General features: G+C 40.4%; 1 protein-coding gene across 7 annotated transcripts in view; it reads left to right on the top strand.

The window, feature by feature from the left end:
* The window catches only part of celf5a (cugbp, Elav-like family member 5a), a 270,790-nt gene that overhangs the window by 138,454 nt on the left and 113,676 nt on the right, over positions 1–18,660 (top strand). For all 7 annotated transcript variants that reach the window (XM_084722924.1, XM_084722926.1, XM_084722925.1 and 4 more), the window contains exon 3: positions 11,606–11,654. In XM_084722924.1, the coding sequence (XP_084579050.1) occupies positions 11,606–11,654 (49 nt within the window). The remainder of the gene's footprint in view (positions 1–11,605; positions 11,655–18,660) is intronic.

Genomic DNA, 18,660 nt, shown 5'->3' with positions numbered 1-18,660 from the left:
GGCGCACGCTGGGATTGGCATGATGTTGCCCTTCTGAAGCCACTGGGTTGGGTCTGTCGTCATGATCTTATCTTTCTAAGGACAGTTCCTCAAAATGAACTGAAGAGCGTAAACCACATCAAACGGCGAGCAGAATAAGAAAGAGGGAGAGGGAGTGCGTCTGTGTGTGGGAGAGATGTGAGCCCACCAAAAGCTTAAGCCTCCAGTGTGCTGTGCAGATAAGATTCATTAGATAGGTCGGTAAATGCAAGAGAGAGGCAAAGCGACGCAGACACAGGGAGAGAGGGAGAGATTGAGCTTGCTGCTGCTCCAGCATTTGTTGACACAGATTTACAATGAGTCTCCCACTGCTTCACGCATTACAGTAACACGCCATGTCAATAGCTCTCTGGGCTTGAAAAGCAGCCGTGCCAAAGATGTCTGGGAGTGATGCACTTCCCCTGATAACCAAAGTGTGGCTCATAAGTCAGGAAGTGGAGGAGAAGGAGGGGCACGCGAGGGAGAAAAAAGGATTTTTTGGGGTCTTTTTGTTTCTCTTTTCTCTTATTAATAAATCCCCACCCACTCCTCTCTTGCAATCTCTACATCTTCTAAAGCATCTTTTCATTAGTTTTCCCTTTTCTGTCACTTCTCTATGATCCTTTTCCTCCCCCTCTTCTCCATCTCTCTCAGTCTCTTACCCCTCTGTTTCTCTTTATCTCTTGGACGCCCCGCTACAGGCTCAGTAGGACAGGATTTAGGCATTAGCTCAATCCCCCTATCTACTCCCCCTCATGATTGCACACTGTTTCTGTCACCCACATACCCTAGTCCACTGCACAAGTCTTGTAGGACTCAGAGTCTCTTATACAAGTAGTGGTGGAGAGCTTATACTCCACAAGACAGGAAGACATAATCAAATAGACGGACAAGTGTGGCGTGAGAGTGAGAGACGGCGTCTGTGTGAAGGGTTGGGGCAGTGGTGAGCTAATTCAGAGGTGCAGGGTGAGCTTTTTATACGGTATTTTGATTTAACTAGACTCTACACTCGTCCCTGCAATGTTGTGAATGTGACAAATAATTTGTGACATTGTAACAACATCACTGCAACACTACAGTTACTACAGTTCTGTGTACCGTTATATTAAAGGGTTCTAAGTAGAAACCCCTCAGTGGGTTCTTGTTAGCACCCTTAGAAGGTGGGAATATTCTGGACAGAATGCCCAGAGGGTTATGGGTGGAATCATTGCAGGTTCTCCTTTATGGGATTGTCGGTGAAACCTTTCACAGATGGTTCCAAGTATAGCTTTTTATGTTGTATTCTAGGTATAACCTTTCTGAAAGTGGAACCTGTATAAAAGGTTCTATTAGGACCCAAATAGTGTTCTATCATGGGGACAAGTCAAAGGACCTTTATGACCAAAAAGTCATGGCACAATAATGGCAGAATAAAAAGCCCATAATACAATATTTATCACAATATTTAAAACCAAAGAAATTACTTGGGAAAAAATGTCCCTTGTGGAAGTATAAATCTGAATTGTACAGATTTTTTTTCCCAATAAAATTTGCTTTTCTTTCAAGTTAAAGTGCTTCTGCTTTCCTTCCTTAATGAAATAAGATAAAAGTAGCCAGCCATGACTTAAACATATGCAAAAAATTGAGGTCTTTGGCAGTGACTGCTTGAATTATGTATGTATAACCACAAAACAAAAACAACGTCAGTAGCAGTCATTTAATAAAATAAAAGAAAATAAATAATTAACCATGTAATACCATGGTACATATTTTGGTAGAACCTTGAGATTTTTTTTTGTTATGATACTACACTATTCTCTGTATTGCTACATCCTTAGCGCCTTTCTAAGTATACAGAAGTAATGAAGAGTTTGATGAGAAACAACATCATCAGCTCGTGCCGTGAATCTCTGTCTGCTGAGTCATGGGGCACCACAAATGAGGTGGTTTTGATGTGTGACATTCACCTTCATGAAATCTTGATGAGAGCTGAGTTCTGCTGTCTGTGTAATGAGGGCTGTAGCAGTCAGACAGCTGGCCAACCACTTCAGCTAGTAAAGCTATGATAATAGAGAGGGCTGGAAAGCCTTTTGGAAAGCGTTCGGTAGATGAACTTCAGGCTGTTTCTGGGAGGCAGTTAGTGTTCTGTGGGAAGAGATAAACAGGAACTTGGATGGCATCAGACAACAGAAGGTCTAATGGTCTTAGTCAGACATGTAGTAGTGGTGCTAGTAATAATGGTACTACAGATTGCACATGTTTGCGAGTTAGCTGTGGCTTCATTGCTAATTTGTGCATTACAAGATGCGTTCCATGTAACAGATGGATATCAACAGTTTTGTTCCAAAAAGAGCTATTCAGCCTTTGAAAAAATAACAGTTACCCGTGCTAAACAACCTGAAAGCAAAAATAAATTGCACTTCCTAAACAAAAATATGCATTTTTCTGTTTGAATGACAAAACTAACTTTTACAGAATGCATGTTTTTCTGTTCCAAATGAATGTGGCATTGTGGAGTAGAACTTCATACATACAATTGTGATATGGACTAGCTGAGGTCTGCAGGTGTCTGTCAGTCCATGTCAGCGCCTCCAGCTCTAAATCCTGTTGGTTCTGATAGGAATCCCAAAGCTTATAGTGGCTGCCATCTCCCCAGCACTGACTGATGCTTCTTATCAGGACCACCACACTGCTGCCGCCAGCACATTTTCTCATATGGGTAAATTATAACTCACGTGCGCAAACATTTTCCCACATGCATTCAAGCACATATATGAACATGCTCCAATAGATTCAGTATATTCACACAAGGCTGGACAGCTAGAACATGAGTACATCAACGGTCATACTACGGTCAGACATGCAGATACCCAGTCATACTTATATAAGCACATCATGTGTCTATCAGTGTGTGTCTACATTTGAAAGGACAACTCCACCAAGTTTTAGTACTAAATAAATGTATTTCTTGCAACTTGTCTGGGTGAATACTTGATTCTGATTGGTTGCAGGTTCCATTAATTCCTAATAATGGACACCAACTAAGTAGTTCCACTGGCACTGTCTTTTCACCGGTCTAAATTAATGAGCAGGCTGTATCTAAAATGAGTAACCATAGAAACAGGGACACAGTCAAAGCCTCTGTTTACAATTTATTGTTATACGTAACAAGCTACATCTTTTTACAACACTCAGTGCCTCATCCTCTGAACACCACAGGATGATAACTGTAAAACACAAGCTGCGAGAAGAACACTGTCCCTCTGAACCTCATAAGCAGTCACATCACATCTCATTCACTATTCAACTCACTGTTTCAGGCTGCAGACAACAGTGCAGATGGCATGTCATTTGTTCGAGAAAATCTCGATATTGGATACAATGTTACGGCTGGATAGCTAGCTAGTCTTGTTGTTAACAGACTGTCAAACTACATTTACTGTTTTTTAACCATATGCAGTGTAATTGAGTCACGTAGCCTTGGCCTTCTGGGTCGTAGTTGAAGCAAAGACTTGTATAAGCTGAACGCGCTGCACATATCTCCTGTTGCCATTTCATATCTAAGGTCCAGCCTATTTTCTGGAGTAGTGAACATTTCTCAAGCAAGAACCTCATGAGATGGTAGTGATTGTTCCAGGGATTAGTTAGACCCTCAGGTGTTACCAGGGAAACAGAATTGTGACTTGTGAACAAATTTAGATTTTGATTACAAAATGCATAAAAATCTAAATTATTATGTCTTAATGTTTTTTTTCTCTAGCCAGATGATATGCCATATAAGGAGTGCACTCTACTCTACCCAGGGAAACTGTAAATTACGTTGTAAAGAAGTAAACCCCTGGCATTGGTTTACAACAAAGACTCTTAACATTGTCACAGTGTTTTATTAGCCGAGTAAAACTGTGCATTCTTTTTTTTAGAAGTACATCATGATGATGTCCTTCACTACAAAACTAAACACTAGAGTGCCATCATATTTTCATATAAAAGTAGTGAGATGTCTGATTAACAATATTTAGAAATAGTTCATTACCAAGCCTTTTAAATTTGATCTCCATTTGTAATTTGTGAAAATTTTTATTGTTAATGAACAATTATTATGATTGCAATGAAGCAGGTCATAACTGTAAATCTTTACACCATGGTTCCCTCTCTACTCTGCTCTCTCTGCCTCCTTCATACTGTATACAGTACAGATTTATTAGCTGAGGCTGGGGGCCCCTGGACAGCCACCACTCAGCACTCCCTCAGATCAATAATTGGAAATATTAATTATATCAGCAGAGACGGCCCAGTCAGAAGGGGACTGTTTATGCTCCTGTTACTGAGCAGTGCAGCAACATGAGCTTTGATGGCGCACTAATACGTATTAATGATCCCAGGACAAACATTACTCTATATTAAACCTGAGTGAAAGCCAGGAGACATCACACATATTGTATAGCTATTACAGTTATTTTATTGCCGGCTCTATAAGTAAGTGCTTTTGCATAACTGTTGTAAAAAGACTTTTACTACTGAGAGATGAGCCTCTGCAAAACCAGGACAAGATTTACTGCAACTCTATCTCTATATTCTGCATTCTCCTGTAAAGGAGGTTCCTCTTTTTGGATAATATGAAAGTTAAAGACTAGCAAAGTTTGGGGCTTGGAATTGCACCATGTCTTTGAAACTCTTTCCAAAGCAGTATTATTGTCTTTCTACTGGCCCTCTGTGGGGTTTCAGCAGTGTGGAGTCTGGGACTCTGTACTGCTCAATCCCGCTAAACTCTACTAGTCATGAACTCATTACTGTCGCAGATAGTGCCAACAGTAGACTCTAAATCCTCCACACTACTAACAGGCCAACTCCTGACTACAGTTCCTTGACTTGCTCTGTGTAATTTGAAATCAGACAGTGGAATGTCTTTTGTGGCCTGAGCCCAGGGCCTCTGGTCCTTTTTGCAGCTAATAATACTTTCTGTTGAAAGATGAACCAGGCCCAACCAGGGCAAGCTTATGCTAAACTATCAAGATACTGAGGTCAGCGAAAGCATAGGTCTGATTTATTGTTCATATGCTTGTCTAACACATTTATGCGTTTGTAGCTTGTTTCAGTCAAAGAAAAGCAGACCATCAGTCTTCAAGACTAGCTAACGTAAAACAGGCAAACCAACAGGAAGTGTGTGTGTATACACCAGGCCTATTGCACACTACATTATGTACTGTAGGCCTGGGGGTTTCTATCTCACCCTCCACATAAAACAGCAACAGCATACTAGTGCTAAGAGCTTTAATTCAACTGACTGGAGGCTCAACTGGGCAAATGAGACGGCTTAATAAAAGCATGTGGAACTGTAGATTTGTCAAAGCCCTTAGAGCAGCACAGTTTGTGAAGTTTGAAAGAGAGGAAAACAGGGATTGTACAAGGAAAACAAAAACTGCATTTTCTACCAGAAGAGGAAGATGAAGAATAGTAGCTTATTTGAAAGCTGCGAAGCCACTGAGTTGTTGTGAGTCATCAGGGAAGCTTGTTTATTCGCTGTATTTGTAAAAATGTCACTAATGTCCTCAGAAAGTTGCCCCACATGTCCATTTATGCTGTCTCTATAGCGTAGTATATTCAGTATTTTACTGATGTATAACCAGACCTATCTCAGCAATGCTGTGCCAGCACTGGAGAAACGTATGGCTTCATGTGTTTACATTCTGCTGTAGGGGAAAAGACACTACTTTTTTTTTTTTTTTCTTTAAACCAATGACAGTCCTCTTGGGATGTGCAAAACCCAAGATGCAGCAATGGTGCCCTTGCAAAATATCAAGTACTGGCATTACAATGGCCAAATCCAGCAGAAGAAAAGCTAAAAACTGCTAGCTTGTTTACTTTTGTACTGTTAGAGACCAGGTGGTAACGATGAGCAAATAGCTTGCTAGGTCGGTGGTTTTTGATTTTGAAAACAGTAACACACAGATAGTGGATATTGTGGGATCCATAAAGGAAAATCTGTCATTTTAACAGTATCAGCACTGGAACTAAAAGACCTGCTAAAGCAATAAAACGGGCAAAGGAAATGCTGTTAATGCCATTTGACAGGGTTGGACTGTCACTGAAATAAACAAATGTCTCCATATGAAAATGACATCAGAGAAAAAAAAAGAGACTGGCCACAGTAAGGGGCAATAAGGTAAAGTTTTCATCACAGAGATGAAAGACAGAATAAGTGAGGATGTTCACCTGGACAGAGATTTATAAACCTGCTTGTGCCAATACACCTGACAGCTGGTAATAATAGATCATTGAATGAATGATGAGATGCTTTATATGTAAATTTACAATTATATTATAATTTGAAATATAGTCAAACAGGATACTGTCGACATAATTATGAAGTGTAATTAATTTTTCAAAGTCAAAATGTCTTCAGACTTATAAAATATGCAATCATTAGTGAAAAACTTTGGTTTGCATACCAGCAGACTGACTGCACATGACTCTACAACAAGTTTGGACTACTCGTAAATTGTATTTGTATCTGAAAGAAGATTCAAAATACGAGAAAATTGGTTAATGTGACAAGTTCTCATAAATCACTCCTACACAACACTTAAGAACCGGTCTGTTCGTACAAGTGGTTCTTGCATGAGGCCGATTGTTTCAAACAGTGTAACTGTCACTGACCACTTCCCTCCATGCTTCTTTATGTTGGCATGGATGTTAATCAATACATCACCCAGAGGGCACCACTCAGAATCAAAATTACTGCACAGAAGAAGAAGAAAAGACAAAATTTCTGACAGCAACAAACATGACGATGCTGGAGGAGGTTGATATAATGTATCTGTAGAGAAAGAGGCAAAAGTAATTTAGCTCATACATCACAGATGGAAAATTCTTTCAACTAACTAATGATGAAACTAATGAAGAACGTCATTTCCAATAGTTTTGAATTTTTTAAACTCCTTCCTCATGTCCTGTGGTTGTTTTTTGCTTCAAATATTGGGAAGACTGCTGCACCGTTCCCACGACAACTTTCGCTCACATCTGTAAGCTTCCAGAAAATGTGCAGAAATACAGAGGAGATGAAGGCAGGGTGTCTGTATGTGTGTCAAACGCTTATCATAAATGAACCTCAACACGTGTGTTTTGACAGCATGAGCACACATTGCTCACTCATTGATTTTCATATTCCTTTTTAAAAATTGTCCTTGTTTCCCTTTTTTTATGGAACTCGAAAATCTTAAAGGTCTGCAAGTTTGTTTTCAAACAAAAAAAACCCAAAACAGTTCAACAACATACTAACCTAGACATTTTTGACAATGATGTATACAGTATGTTTGTAGGGATGAAGCATGCAAAACACAGTGTCTTTTAAGAAATTGTTTTTCAGTGAACTACTGCTCTGTTTTCCTCCTGGGTCTTCAAATTCAAATAATACTGAACAAATTCAGGAAGAACAAATATTTGCAGGAGACAAATCATTTGTGCTTCACTGAACATCACATTTGAATTGAGAACATCCTTAGCATTTTGAGAAATGCATTTTTCATTATCCGGGAATGTCATGCCTGGTTTGGTAAACCTTGTTTGTTGAATCAAGGTACCTGAGTCACATGCACATCCTCAGGTAAATAAACATGGCAAGCAAACAGAATATCAGGAACGACTAATGAAAGCTGTTCAAGTTTAAAGCACACTTTCAACATTTGGCCATTTGGTCAATGTATAATTGATGTCATTTTTAGCAGCGGTGTCTGTTGGGAGATAGGTGGTTGATTTGTAAAATACAGTGTTTGCACAGTGCACCTGTGCTGCTCTTTTTCAGTGTGTGTTTGAAAGTGGAAGGCAGGAGGGTGGAGTCAGAGCAGTAGAAACACCAGTCAGCAGCAAAGCAATCTTATCAAAGAGTTGCAGGCAGTTTTCTCTCTCTTACCCCGTTCTCCATCTCTCTACTGTCTTTCCACAACCTCTCCACTTCTCTTTCTCTGGTTCTCTTTCTGACACCTCCTCCCTCACCCAACTACTCCATAAAAGTCATGGTTTGGATTATTTGATGAAGGGTTGATAGTTGATTGTTGATAATCAGTGTATCAGACAGCCTTTTCTGATGAGAAACCACCATTATATAAGCCAAGTATCACTATCTCTCACCTAACCAGACCCCATTGGCCAAATCAGTCATGTTGCAGAATATGGGACTTACTTGTCTACCGCTGCTTTGATTGGTTAGTTTGTTTCCATGTGACTTTGACGTATTAAAAGGTTAATTCAGATTCACTCAAATCAGACAATAACAAAACCAAACAAAAAGATTGAGGCAGCGGCAGACCAACAACTCCAATGTTCTGCGAGGTGAAATCACTGGTTTTGCCCATAAAGTCTGGTTGAGCAGGAGACAGTAATATTATGTAAAGGTTGTTTTCCTTAAGAAAAGGCTGTCTGATGGCAAGGTGATGAGGTGAGAATATTCTAAATATAGCAGACACTTCAACTGATCCGGATTTTTTAGCTGGAGTAAATTGCTTAGCTTATGTGCTGGTGCTCCTCTGCTTCTCTGCTGGCATCTACTGTAGGTAATATTGGTTGTATAGCATGCAGCCCCTTTTAAAATAATCCAAACTACTCCTTTAACTCAATGAATGGAGGATTGAAAAACAATAGTTACAAAATGTGTTGTTATTTGTACAGGAAGCAGCAGAGACTGTTTCACTCTGTTTGTTGTGGGTGTGTCGAGAAGCTCCAGCCCACAAACGAAAAACATGCCTTAGAGTATCTGGAGTTAATGAATGGTCTCCTTGGCAACAGCAGCACTTAATACATTTTACTTAAAGTTACAATGCCTGTGTGTGTGTGAGCATGCATATAGTACAGCTGTGCTTTGCAACGTGTACTTAATTTCTGCTGGAATTAAACAATTTTCTTCTTATGTGTTAAAGGCGGAATGGAACAAACGGAGCGCCATCAGTAGTGACTGTTCAGGACCATAATGCATTGCTCTCGGGCAAATAAATAGACCATTAAGCTGGCATGTTGGAGGCTGAACAGTAACTAGCTTTAGAGAGAGCTGCCTCCCACACACAGGCACCCTGCAGAGACGGCTGAGATCATAGCATGGTAGAGGAGCCACAGCCGCGGATTTGGCCTCCTCCGTCATGCATTTGAACAGAAATCAACTGACAGAATGGAAGCATCTTTTGTCCGTTTGACATGTCAAAGGCAAATTCAAAGATTTCCTGTGTTGTTGTGAAGGAGCGGAGGGTTGTAAAGTTATCTGTGAATTTGTCTTGCGGATGTTTTTCTCCCCCATTCAGAGGTGTTTCTGTCTCTGAGGTTGCTTTGAAACACATGTGCGATAGTGTCGTGGTTGATTCTGTAATCTATCCTTACACGCTGTGGAGCACTGCGCCCTGTGGCTTGGCATTAGCATACTGTAGGGTTACTTTGCTCGTGTTGTACAAGGAGAAGAAAGCACTTGTGGATGGGGAGGGAGAAGGAGCCAAGAAGCAAGGAGCTCAAACCTCAACCTTCACAAGCATAACATCCTCCCTGTTTTCCTACAAAGACTTAGCTGCTGCTAGTTATTATTTACGATGGGTAAATTTATGGAATAATTTCAGTGAGGGAAGGTTACTCAGTTCCTCAAGGTGAAAATGGATACGTTTAGCACTTAATGAATCGGGCCTGGGCCTCTCCCCCATATATCAGCATGTTATTAAGACATTTTAAAATCCCATTATGGTGTTTCTCCTTGAACATGTCATGCTTTTATTGGACTGCCCTGTCTTTAAATCTGACCTTTTCAGCCCTGCTCTGGAATTGAACAGGAAAAAAAAGATACATGACAGGGCAATGGACGAAATATACATATGTAGGTTTAAAAATATCAGTGCTGGATGTGTTTCCAGTAATCCGACTGGGATGCCCGGTAATGGCAGATACAGTAGTTCCTAGCAATAAAAAGATGCTTAAATAGCAGCTACAAATGGTTTGCTGTAAATGGCTGAGTGTGGTAAGAGGTTGCTTTTATGTTGCAGTAATCTTGTTATAAATTTGTGCCACTTTTAGCCCCAATTTTATTAAAAGGTGTGTCTTTTTTTATTTCTTAAATCTATTTGTTTTGGACTGAATCACAGAAAAAGCATCAGATCTGTGCACAAAAATTATCTAAAGCTTCTAAATCTAAAAGCTTCATGCTCTAGCTACAGTAAATATATACATATTAAAAGAGCTATATCTAAGACCCTAAAAGACTGTAGTGTACTGTAGTGAGTTGGAGCTTTAGTCAGTATATTACTTACGTTTAATCCCTATTTAATATACAATATGGTTGAAGTGAGTTCTTTCCTCCACCCCCCTTCTCTCCAGACTCAGACATTATACTTACTTTTGAATTTGACAAGCAACAAGTCCTACACTGTAAACTGATCAGCTGTTTATTACTATCAATCGTCTGTTGATGTAAATCCCAAAAACAAAAATACACTGCTCCAAAAATACACACTCTGAAGTTTGAGTTCAGTGACTGCCTGCCATACTCCATTAACATATTGCTCAATTTAACCATTATAAACATATATATACTATTATTATTAAATATTTCTTACAACTGATAATCAGACACTTACTCATTTGGCAAGCAGTCAGCATTAATTTTAATTCTAGTAAACGTGAAACAGAAAAAAAACAGACTGTGGACCTGAATGGAAATTTCAAAGGAGAACATGGTGGCTATAGCATTGTTGCCCAAGGAGTATTTCTTAGCATGTTTTCCTAATCTCTGCTGATGCATCACAATCATTTTATGATTTAATACTGTAAATATATTACATATTTCTCCTTTAAACATATGTGGATAAACAATATGTCTGGTAATGTGTGACTCGGAGGCATATATTCAATTAAAAAAGGGTGCTGCAACTGAAACAAACATATTGTAAATCACAGCTACATCTTTGAAACTTTTCCTCCAAACAAATTGCGCAGCCAAGTCTGGTGAAATTGCTCAACTTGAACAACAATAATGAAAAAAGAAGGCGGTAAAATTGGGGAAGGAGGAGAGCGTGACACAAAGACTGTGATGACAGAGGCATCTAATCCAGGCAATGCCATTCTTATCAGGGTCCAGTGGATTAGAGTGAGCCTCCTAACCAGAGAATCCTTCCCAGCCAGACACTCTCTGCAGCCCAAGGGCCTGGATCAATAGGCCTGCATTGATCTCTCTCCTCCTGTGGCTGGATTCACTTTTATTAGGACTGCCTCGGCCTCTATCACTCAGACACACATAATGCAGCTTTGCAACCTCCCCATGCACCTGCCATGAAATACCACAAATGCGAATAGACATAAAGATACACACACAAGTCCTATTTTATGTGTGAAAGAGAGCTGAGTTGTTCTGTTTACACTGAAGAACCAGCAGCAGAAACACTATAGTGTCAAGTCAACTTAGTTGTGTGATGGTGTTTGGTTTCCTCTCTGGTCGGGGCACTTTGATCAGTATAGCAGAACAGCGATTAGTATGGGCGAGAGGGGCCTTGACACCTTTGGTTTGTGGCCTCTTGTTGTAGCAACGACAGCCACGAATCGCCACCGCTAACCTCTCTGTTGCTCTTTCTTCTTCTCTCTCCTCCAGATGACTCGCCCCATCCAGGTGAAACCGGCTGACAGCGAGAGCCGTGGAGGTAGTTGTCTTCTTTTCTTCATCATTTATTCATGTCCCCTTTTCATCTGCCTTATCTAGGCTAATTCTTTTCATTCTTTCCCTCTGATCTCATCTGTTCCACTGCTCTCAATGCAATATTTCTTCAGCCAACACTCTTTTTTATCTCATCCCAATTCCTTTTGTTCTCACGTTGCAGCACTCACATACATAATGTCAGGAGTTTGATCATTACACACAAAGTTTACCAAATACTTTGAATTAAACTCTGAATGTATGACATCAAGGTAAAGACATTACATGACATTTGACACATGAGATTTTGTGTCATCTTGGTTTGACTGCCTGTCTCTCAGCTTGTGGCAGTTTGCAACAAATTTTAATAAAAATGTCTGTAATCTCAGTGCATGCATATTGTAGCTTTTCTATTTGTTTCTTGTAGGGCTTTTGCAATGATGGAATTTCCCTTGCCGTTATTTTGGTTCACTCCATAGTGCAGTATGCAGCACCGCCACTCTTTTGTTTGTCTTTGTAAATACTTCATTTATCATAAATTAAGTCATTCAGTGCTGTAACTTTAAGTCTAACGTTATTTGTGATCTCTTGACTGCTGAGTGGGCAACTTTATACTCTGAGCAAACTAGCTTCTGCGTGGCAGTTAGACTTGGGTAGTATCTATTTTTTCATACCCTCCTGATAATTTATGGTAGTATTCACTATTATGGCAGTACCTCTGTAAAGCTTGTGTAAAACTCAGCTCTACTTTACTGCAGATAGTACTCCCTCACCGTGGGCAGAGCTGATTGTCGTAGCGATGCCATTTCTGCATTTGGGGAACAACACACAGACACAAGCTCAGGTCTATCAAGAAAATTTACATACATAGCAGCAACACAAACACAGAGCAGGATCTGCTGGCCTCTGTACAACAACAAAGCTACATTTTTAACAAAAAACATCATGAAAAAACAGTTACCAGTGTCTGATTGACCACTCTTCTTATTTAGTTGGCTTCAAATGCAGCTTAACATTCACACAGTTTCTCCTGACTGTCTTTGTAACCACCCGTTCTCCTGAAAAGCAAAGTGTTTTTGAAAGCGGCTGCTGCAGCCGCAGTCCAAGGCTGTGAGGACAGGCAGGTGCTTCGGTGAATGTCATAGTGCTTGCAAATACAGCAAAAACATTGCAAAACTTACAGCTTCCAAGTTTGAAGTAGGGTCACAGGAAGTCCATCCTTGATCTTGACTGATTATCATCATAATGCTCGGTGCATTTTTTGAAACATTCATTCAATTAACAGACATTGAAGTGATGAAACAAAGAGAAAACATGAACAATGCGATTGTTGCCGTTGCTTGCCATCCTCTGCGGTTGCCCTGTCAATAGTGCGGTATTTCAGAATTGTGGTTGTTGCGACAGCCATAGTTTCTGGTTCAGATCCACGGTCTCATCCTGTGTGATTGATTAAAGAGTCTGTGTTATTGAAAGCTTGTAGAGCTGTGATGGGCTTCCTCTGCTGCCATTATTGTTCCCTATGCCAAGTACATTATCATCGCACTGTAAATGATATAGTGATTAGGCTCAATACTGGAGCAAAGTGGGCCACATGTTAAAGCCCACACTGCTCGGTCTGTGTGCGTTTGAAACACAAGAGTAAATGGTATAGAGGGAGGGGAAAAATGGAGCGGGAGCACATACAGCTTGCCAAACAATCAATAAATTTGCAGGGTTCTTGCCAAGATCCTCATTACTTGGCCTTAATTCTGTCGTCTTTGATCTCTCCCGTTTTTGGAGGCTTTCATTTACTCACTGCCTATCTGCATATATGTTAATGGGATGAGGAGGCATCCTTCAAGTCAGTGGCAGAGATAATGAACCTTGCTGTTATTTTTTGGTGAGCATCTCATGTGTCACCCTGTAACAAAGCCAAGTGCCTTTTTGTTGTTTAAAGGAGGAACGCTGTTTTCAGCCGTCCTCGTCCCGCTGGAAGGAGAAAGAGATTTGGAAGTGAAAAACAGGCAGGGGAGAGAAAATGCGAGCACGATGCCAACTGCATACAGCTGCCGTGCTGCACTTCTGAGGCTTTACCTAAAAACCTCTGCCTGTTTTGGGTGAATTAGGGTGGCTGGCCACTTTGGCTGCCTGTCAAATGGACACAATCTTCAAAGGACAGCATAACCCCTTGAGATAGATGGAGAAGAGGCCAATAAAGATCACTGTCATTCTTTCTTTCTTTCATTTTTTCTTTCTTTCTTTCATTCTTTCTTTCTTTCCTCCCTTCCTTCCTTGTCCCATCCATTCATTCAGAGCTTTAGAGGAGTGGTGAGACAAGCAAAAGGGTCTTGTGCTGTCAAGATTGATGTCCCCTATAGCTCCATTGATTTTACCATTGTGGTGCTGTGTGTCCACATTAACAATGACACTCAGCTGTCTCTTTACTTGGTTGTGAGTGGCCGGTTTTAGAGCTCCCAGGGCACTTTGGTCAGTATGGGGTCCTCTTACTGGCCAGCCGTGGGGACCCCACTGAGGAACAAATGAGTGCTGGAACAGACCTGAGAGTTGCACATCATCTTAAATGAACAGGTCAGAGTGGCGCCGCAGGGGCAATCAAACACTAGCGTGACTTTAACGGGTTAGGAGGTAGAATCGAAAGGGCGAGACAGGGAAAGGGAGGAGGGGAATGGATCTAAATTTCATTTTTTTAAATCTTGCATTCTCATCCTGTGTCTAATTTGCTGGCTTACATTCTTACTGTGGTTATCATTGGCAAAGATAAGTTTCTCCATATCTGCTTCTGTCTTTAGCTGCTCTTGTTACTGTTAGCTGACGCACGGCACTGCTGATGCTTCTCCATGGCCTACTTTTACAAGCCTTAGCTTCTTATTTGCTGTAAAAGACTGAAGAGGATTTCACTGTGCCGGGTTATGTAATTAATGCTCTCCTTATTTCACATTGTCAAAACTGCCAAGATGAAATTTTTGTTATTTTGATCCTTATTTGCCTGCCAGAATGAAGATCAATAACTCCAGGACTATAACTCAGCATGGTGTACAGGAGCTGGAAAGATATTAATTAGCCTCTCAGTGCAGCGGAGGGAGGGACACCGGGGACAGACCCAGTCTGGCCTGCTCTCTCAGGGGCCACACTGCTAGTCCGACAGGGGCCATATATTCCTTAGTGCACACAGTCACACTACAACACACAGTCATACTAATTAGTCCCTTAATCTCATTATGAGGAGGACTGTTCAGATCACCTGTGCTAGGTTGGCTGTCCATCAGGGAAAGACCTGTTACTGTGGTTTTATGCCTGCTGGACCTGCACTCCTCCAGGAGCAACTGTCTGCTGTTATTAAGAGTAGACAGACCCAGACCACATCGCTGTACTCTCCCCGGTTACTGGTCCAGTTAAAATCTACTGCACACCTATAGTTAGAGGTGGCAAAAGTGCACACATTCTTTACTCTAGTCAAAGCGCAGATGCTAAAAACAACAGAAGAGTGCTAATTACTAATGCTGCTACTAGTGCTTAGTACTAATTGAATGCATTTTTCTCTTATAAAAGGGAAAAAGTACAGCCTCTGAATGTACTCAAAGTAAAGTGTAAAAAGTAGCTGTTTCTGTGCAAAGCTAACTGAACTTCACCTTATCTCTCTGGTGAAGTCTCCCTCTCTTGTTTGTTTTGTCTTGTCCCTCTCTTTGTCGTTTTTATCTTGTCACGTCTGATGTTCGTCATTTTTTAAGAAAATGAATCAAAATTTTAGGACAGTAAACTCAATATGTTTGGGTTGTGGACATCATCTTGTGCTTTGGAAAACACAGATCAACCTTTGTTTTTTTTGCCTTGATGCCAATATCAAAACATTTTGAACCATACCCAGCCTTACAGATATTTGCTTGATATATTTATTTGATATTCAACAAAATAAATACCCAAGTAAAGTACAGGTGAGTGGAAACTTTACTTAAGTACAGTAACAAAGTATTTGTACTACTCTTCTATCTAATCCTTCTAAATATTTGATCAGTCTTGCCCATTTCGTCAAAACTGAGCAGTTTCCAATGTTCTGCTTTTTATCTGATAGAACAAAATGGTACAAATTTCAACTGGGACACTAGCTTCACTAACCACCTTGCCTATAGAAATTAAAGGGAAATATACGGTAGAGTAAATCCGTCCAAACACTCCGTCAGCCCCTGCTGCTGCCTAACAAAGACACACTGTGAAATGAATATTAATGGCCAATCACCTACCTAATCTAGCAGAACAGCAGCCGTTACACATTGAGCCACCAGTGCCATGAATGTCTTCGTCACTGGTGACGCAGAGCGTTCTGGGATGTTTCTGTTGGGAAGACGTTTAAAGAGGTGCGGCGAGCAGGAGGCAGCGGGGACCTGTCTCTCTCGTTTTCTCCTCGCAGGTCTCTGATATGAAATAGATTGATTTTCCATCACACATGGCACTGATGACTGGCACTGACTGCTGCTGATATTTCATTTTTGAAGGGCTGTTCAGTGCCTCCTTAGAGGGCTTGGCGTCCTTACACAGGATAAATCAGCTTTAACCACTTTGATTTCATCCTAAACCCTTTACCAGCGGCACTCCCCTCAGCATATCTGCCCCTTCTTGTTTCCTTTTTTGTAGGCTGTCATTTCATTGGCTTTTCTGTTTTATCATCTTTTCTTTTTAGATCATCTTAATTTGAACTCCGCAATAGAAACTGTCCGCCGGTGCGCACATTGGTATTTTTGCTTAGTGCAGTGTCACTTCTTGGAGTATTTACAAATGCTTCATATCCCTGAAGTCTGGACAACCTAAATTAAAGTTCTATGTAGGTCAATAAAACATAATATTTGATAAAGTATGGGAATATATGGACATCTTTTTTTAAAATCAGATTTCAGTGAATAAACACACAAAACATACTGATCCAAAAGATTTTTAAATGTAGAAACATGAACAAAATATTTCTTACCACCCTATAAGTTATTTGAACTAAGTACATTTTTGAGTTTTGAGCTCATCTTTATGAGCTGAGTGCAAAGACGTTTTGATAGTTTCATCTGCAATAGAAATATTTCCCCTAAGCCTACTTTGGTATTTTTTCTTATTGTGATGTCATTTAATAGATTATCTTAAAATGCTTTATATTCCTAAAATCTTTAAAGCCTAAGGTCAGAACTACTGACTCAGTCCTCTCTCTGACATGAACTGCTGGAGCCACTTTACAGTGCCACCTTTGAACTGCATGAAACATAATATGACTACAGCTGAACAATTAACCAAAATATTATCGAAATTGCAGGAGTTTTAATTTTTTGATAAACATAGTATAAACAGCGACCAAGTCCAGCCAGGAGGGAGGTTTAGCTGGACTTTCACTCAGAGGACGGCTGTCCATGTTCTGTGTGAAACCAAAAGTCAATATATTGGCTTATTTTAACTTACATACGCAAGTTAATTTATAAAACATGTGAACATATGTTTACACAACTAACATGCTTATTTTAACTCAAACCATGATCTTTTCCTAAGCCTTATCAATTTGGTGCCTAAACTGTAAGGGTGTAACAGACTGTGATTGGTCTATGGTCCGTACAGTTCACCCCCATGGTTCAGCGTACATGTGACTAAATGTAACAACTGTAATGTTTTACTGCCGCTGTTACTTTTTAAAGTAATAATTAGGAGTAAGTAGGAGTAATAGTAGTAGTAATAGTAGTAACGATCCAAACCATGAGTTGTGTTATCCATTGCACCGCTACTAAGCTGTGATCATTTCAAAACATTAACCATGTGACGATGAAGAATACTGTCGCTGGTACTCTCCAGTGGACATGTGTCATATGGCAAACAACCTATTCTGTCCTTTAGGTATAAGGACATGTTGCATGTTTAGTCAGACTCCGGCAAAATTTAATAATTTTTATATTTTTTTTTTGTGAAAATTGTCTTTCCCAATAAAATCATCGCTCAAATCGTAATCACAGTATCTATCAAAAAATCTTTGCAATTTGATTTTTGTTTTTCACATATTGTTCAGTCCTTGTAATGACATCATCACGAGCATGCAACGTGATTTCTGCTCCAAAAAGGATGAAGCCTCTAGTTAGTATGTATTTTATTCCAGATGGATTTAAACAGAAACAATGGGTATTTGGGGTCAATTCTCCAGCACACATAAAATCATCATGACTGTACAGTTTTTTTTTAAATCATTTTAAACAGAATCACGATCTTTCAGGACAGTTTTCATAGAGCCACCCCGCTCTCAGCCTAACTTGTTTTTATATTCAGGTCCTGCATCTTCAGCTCCCTTGCGGCTCATCATATCGCCCAGCTTAACCCATTGTTAAAGTTTGGTGCTCAGAGCTTGTCCAGAAAGCGGCGAGAGGAGCAGGCTAGCTGTCAGCTGGGGCTCTGTTGGTGTTGCAGCAGGCCCGCCTGGCACAGCTAGAGCTCCAGCCCACTGAGGAGGCCTGGATTAGAAACAGGCTCTGGCATTATCAAGGCAGGCCTGCCACCCACGCACACACCCACACACACACAGAGGACAAACAGGCAAACACATACATACCCATACGGCTCTGACACACACATCTTATTCTAACACACACACACGCGCTGCGGGAAAGTTGGATTCACATGATAATATGAACACGTGTGCACACACAGGGGCATGTCCAGCACAGGTTACATATTTACACACATTGTACACATATGCCGAATGGAATGGGTCAATTTTCTTTTCGTGAGCTGTGTTTGGTGTTGTCAGCCAAGCAGCGGCGTTGCATTGTGTTTGTGTATTTACTCGAACTGAAGGACAATGAAAAGGTTTGCTCCAGTTCACTGAGATGTGACAGAACAAAGAGAAAGAGAACCAGAGCGAGAGGCAATAAGTTAAATGGAGAGTGAGGACCAAAAAAAAACGAAAGATTGGGAATCTAGATTGAGAGAGCAGGTTTACATGCTCTGTTGCTGTTGTGCGCTCAGTTTTTGATGATGAATTTATCTGGCGTGAAAGACAA

The sequence above is a fragment of the Lutjanus erythropterus genome, chromosome 7 (assembly GCF_056507025.1).
Source record: "Lutjanus erythropterus isolate fLutEry1 chromosome 7, fLutEry1.hap2, whole genome shotgun sequence".
NCBI classification, from domain to species: domain Eukaryota; kingdom Metazoa; phylum Chordata; class Actinopteri; order Lutjaniformes; family Lutjanidae; genus Lutjanus; species Lutjanus erythropterus.
Note: the sequence above shows the minus strand (reverse complement) of the source record. Positions and strands in the feature narration are given on the sequence as shown.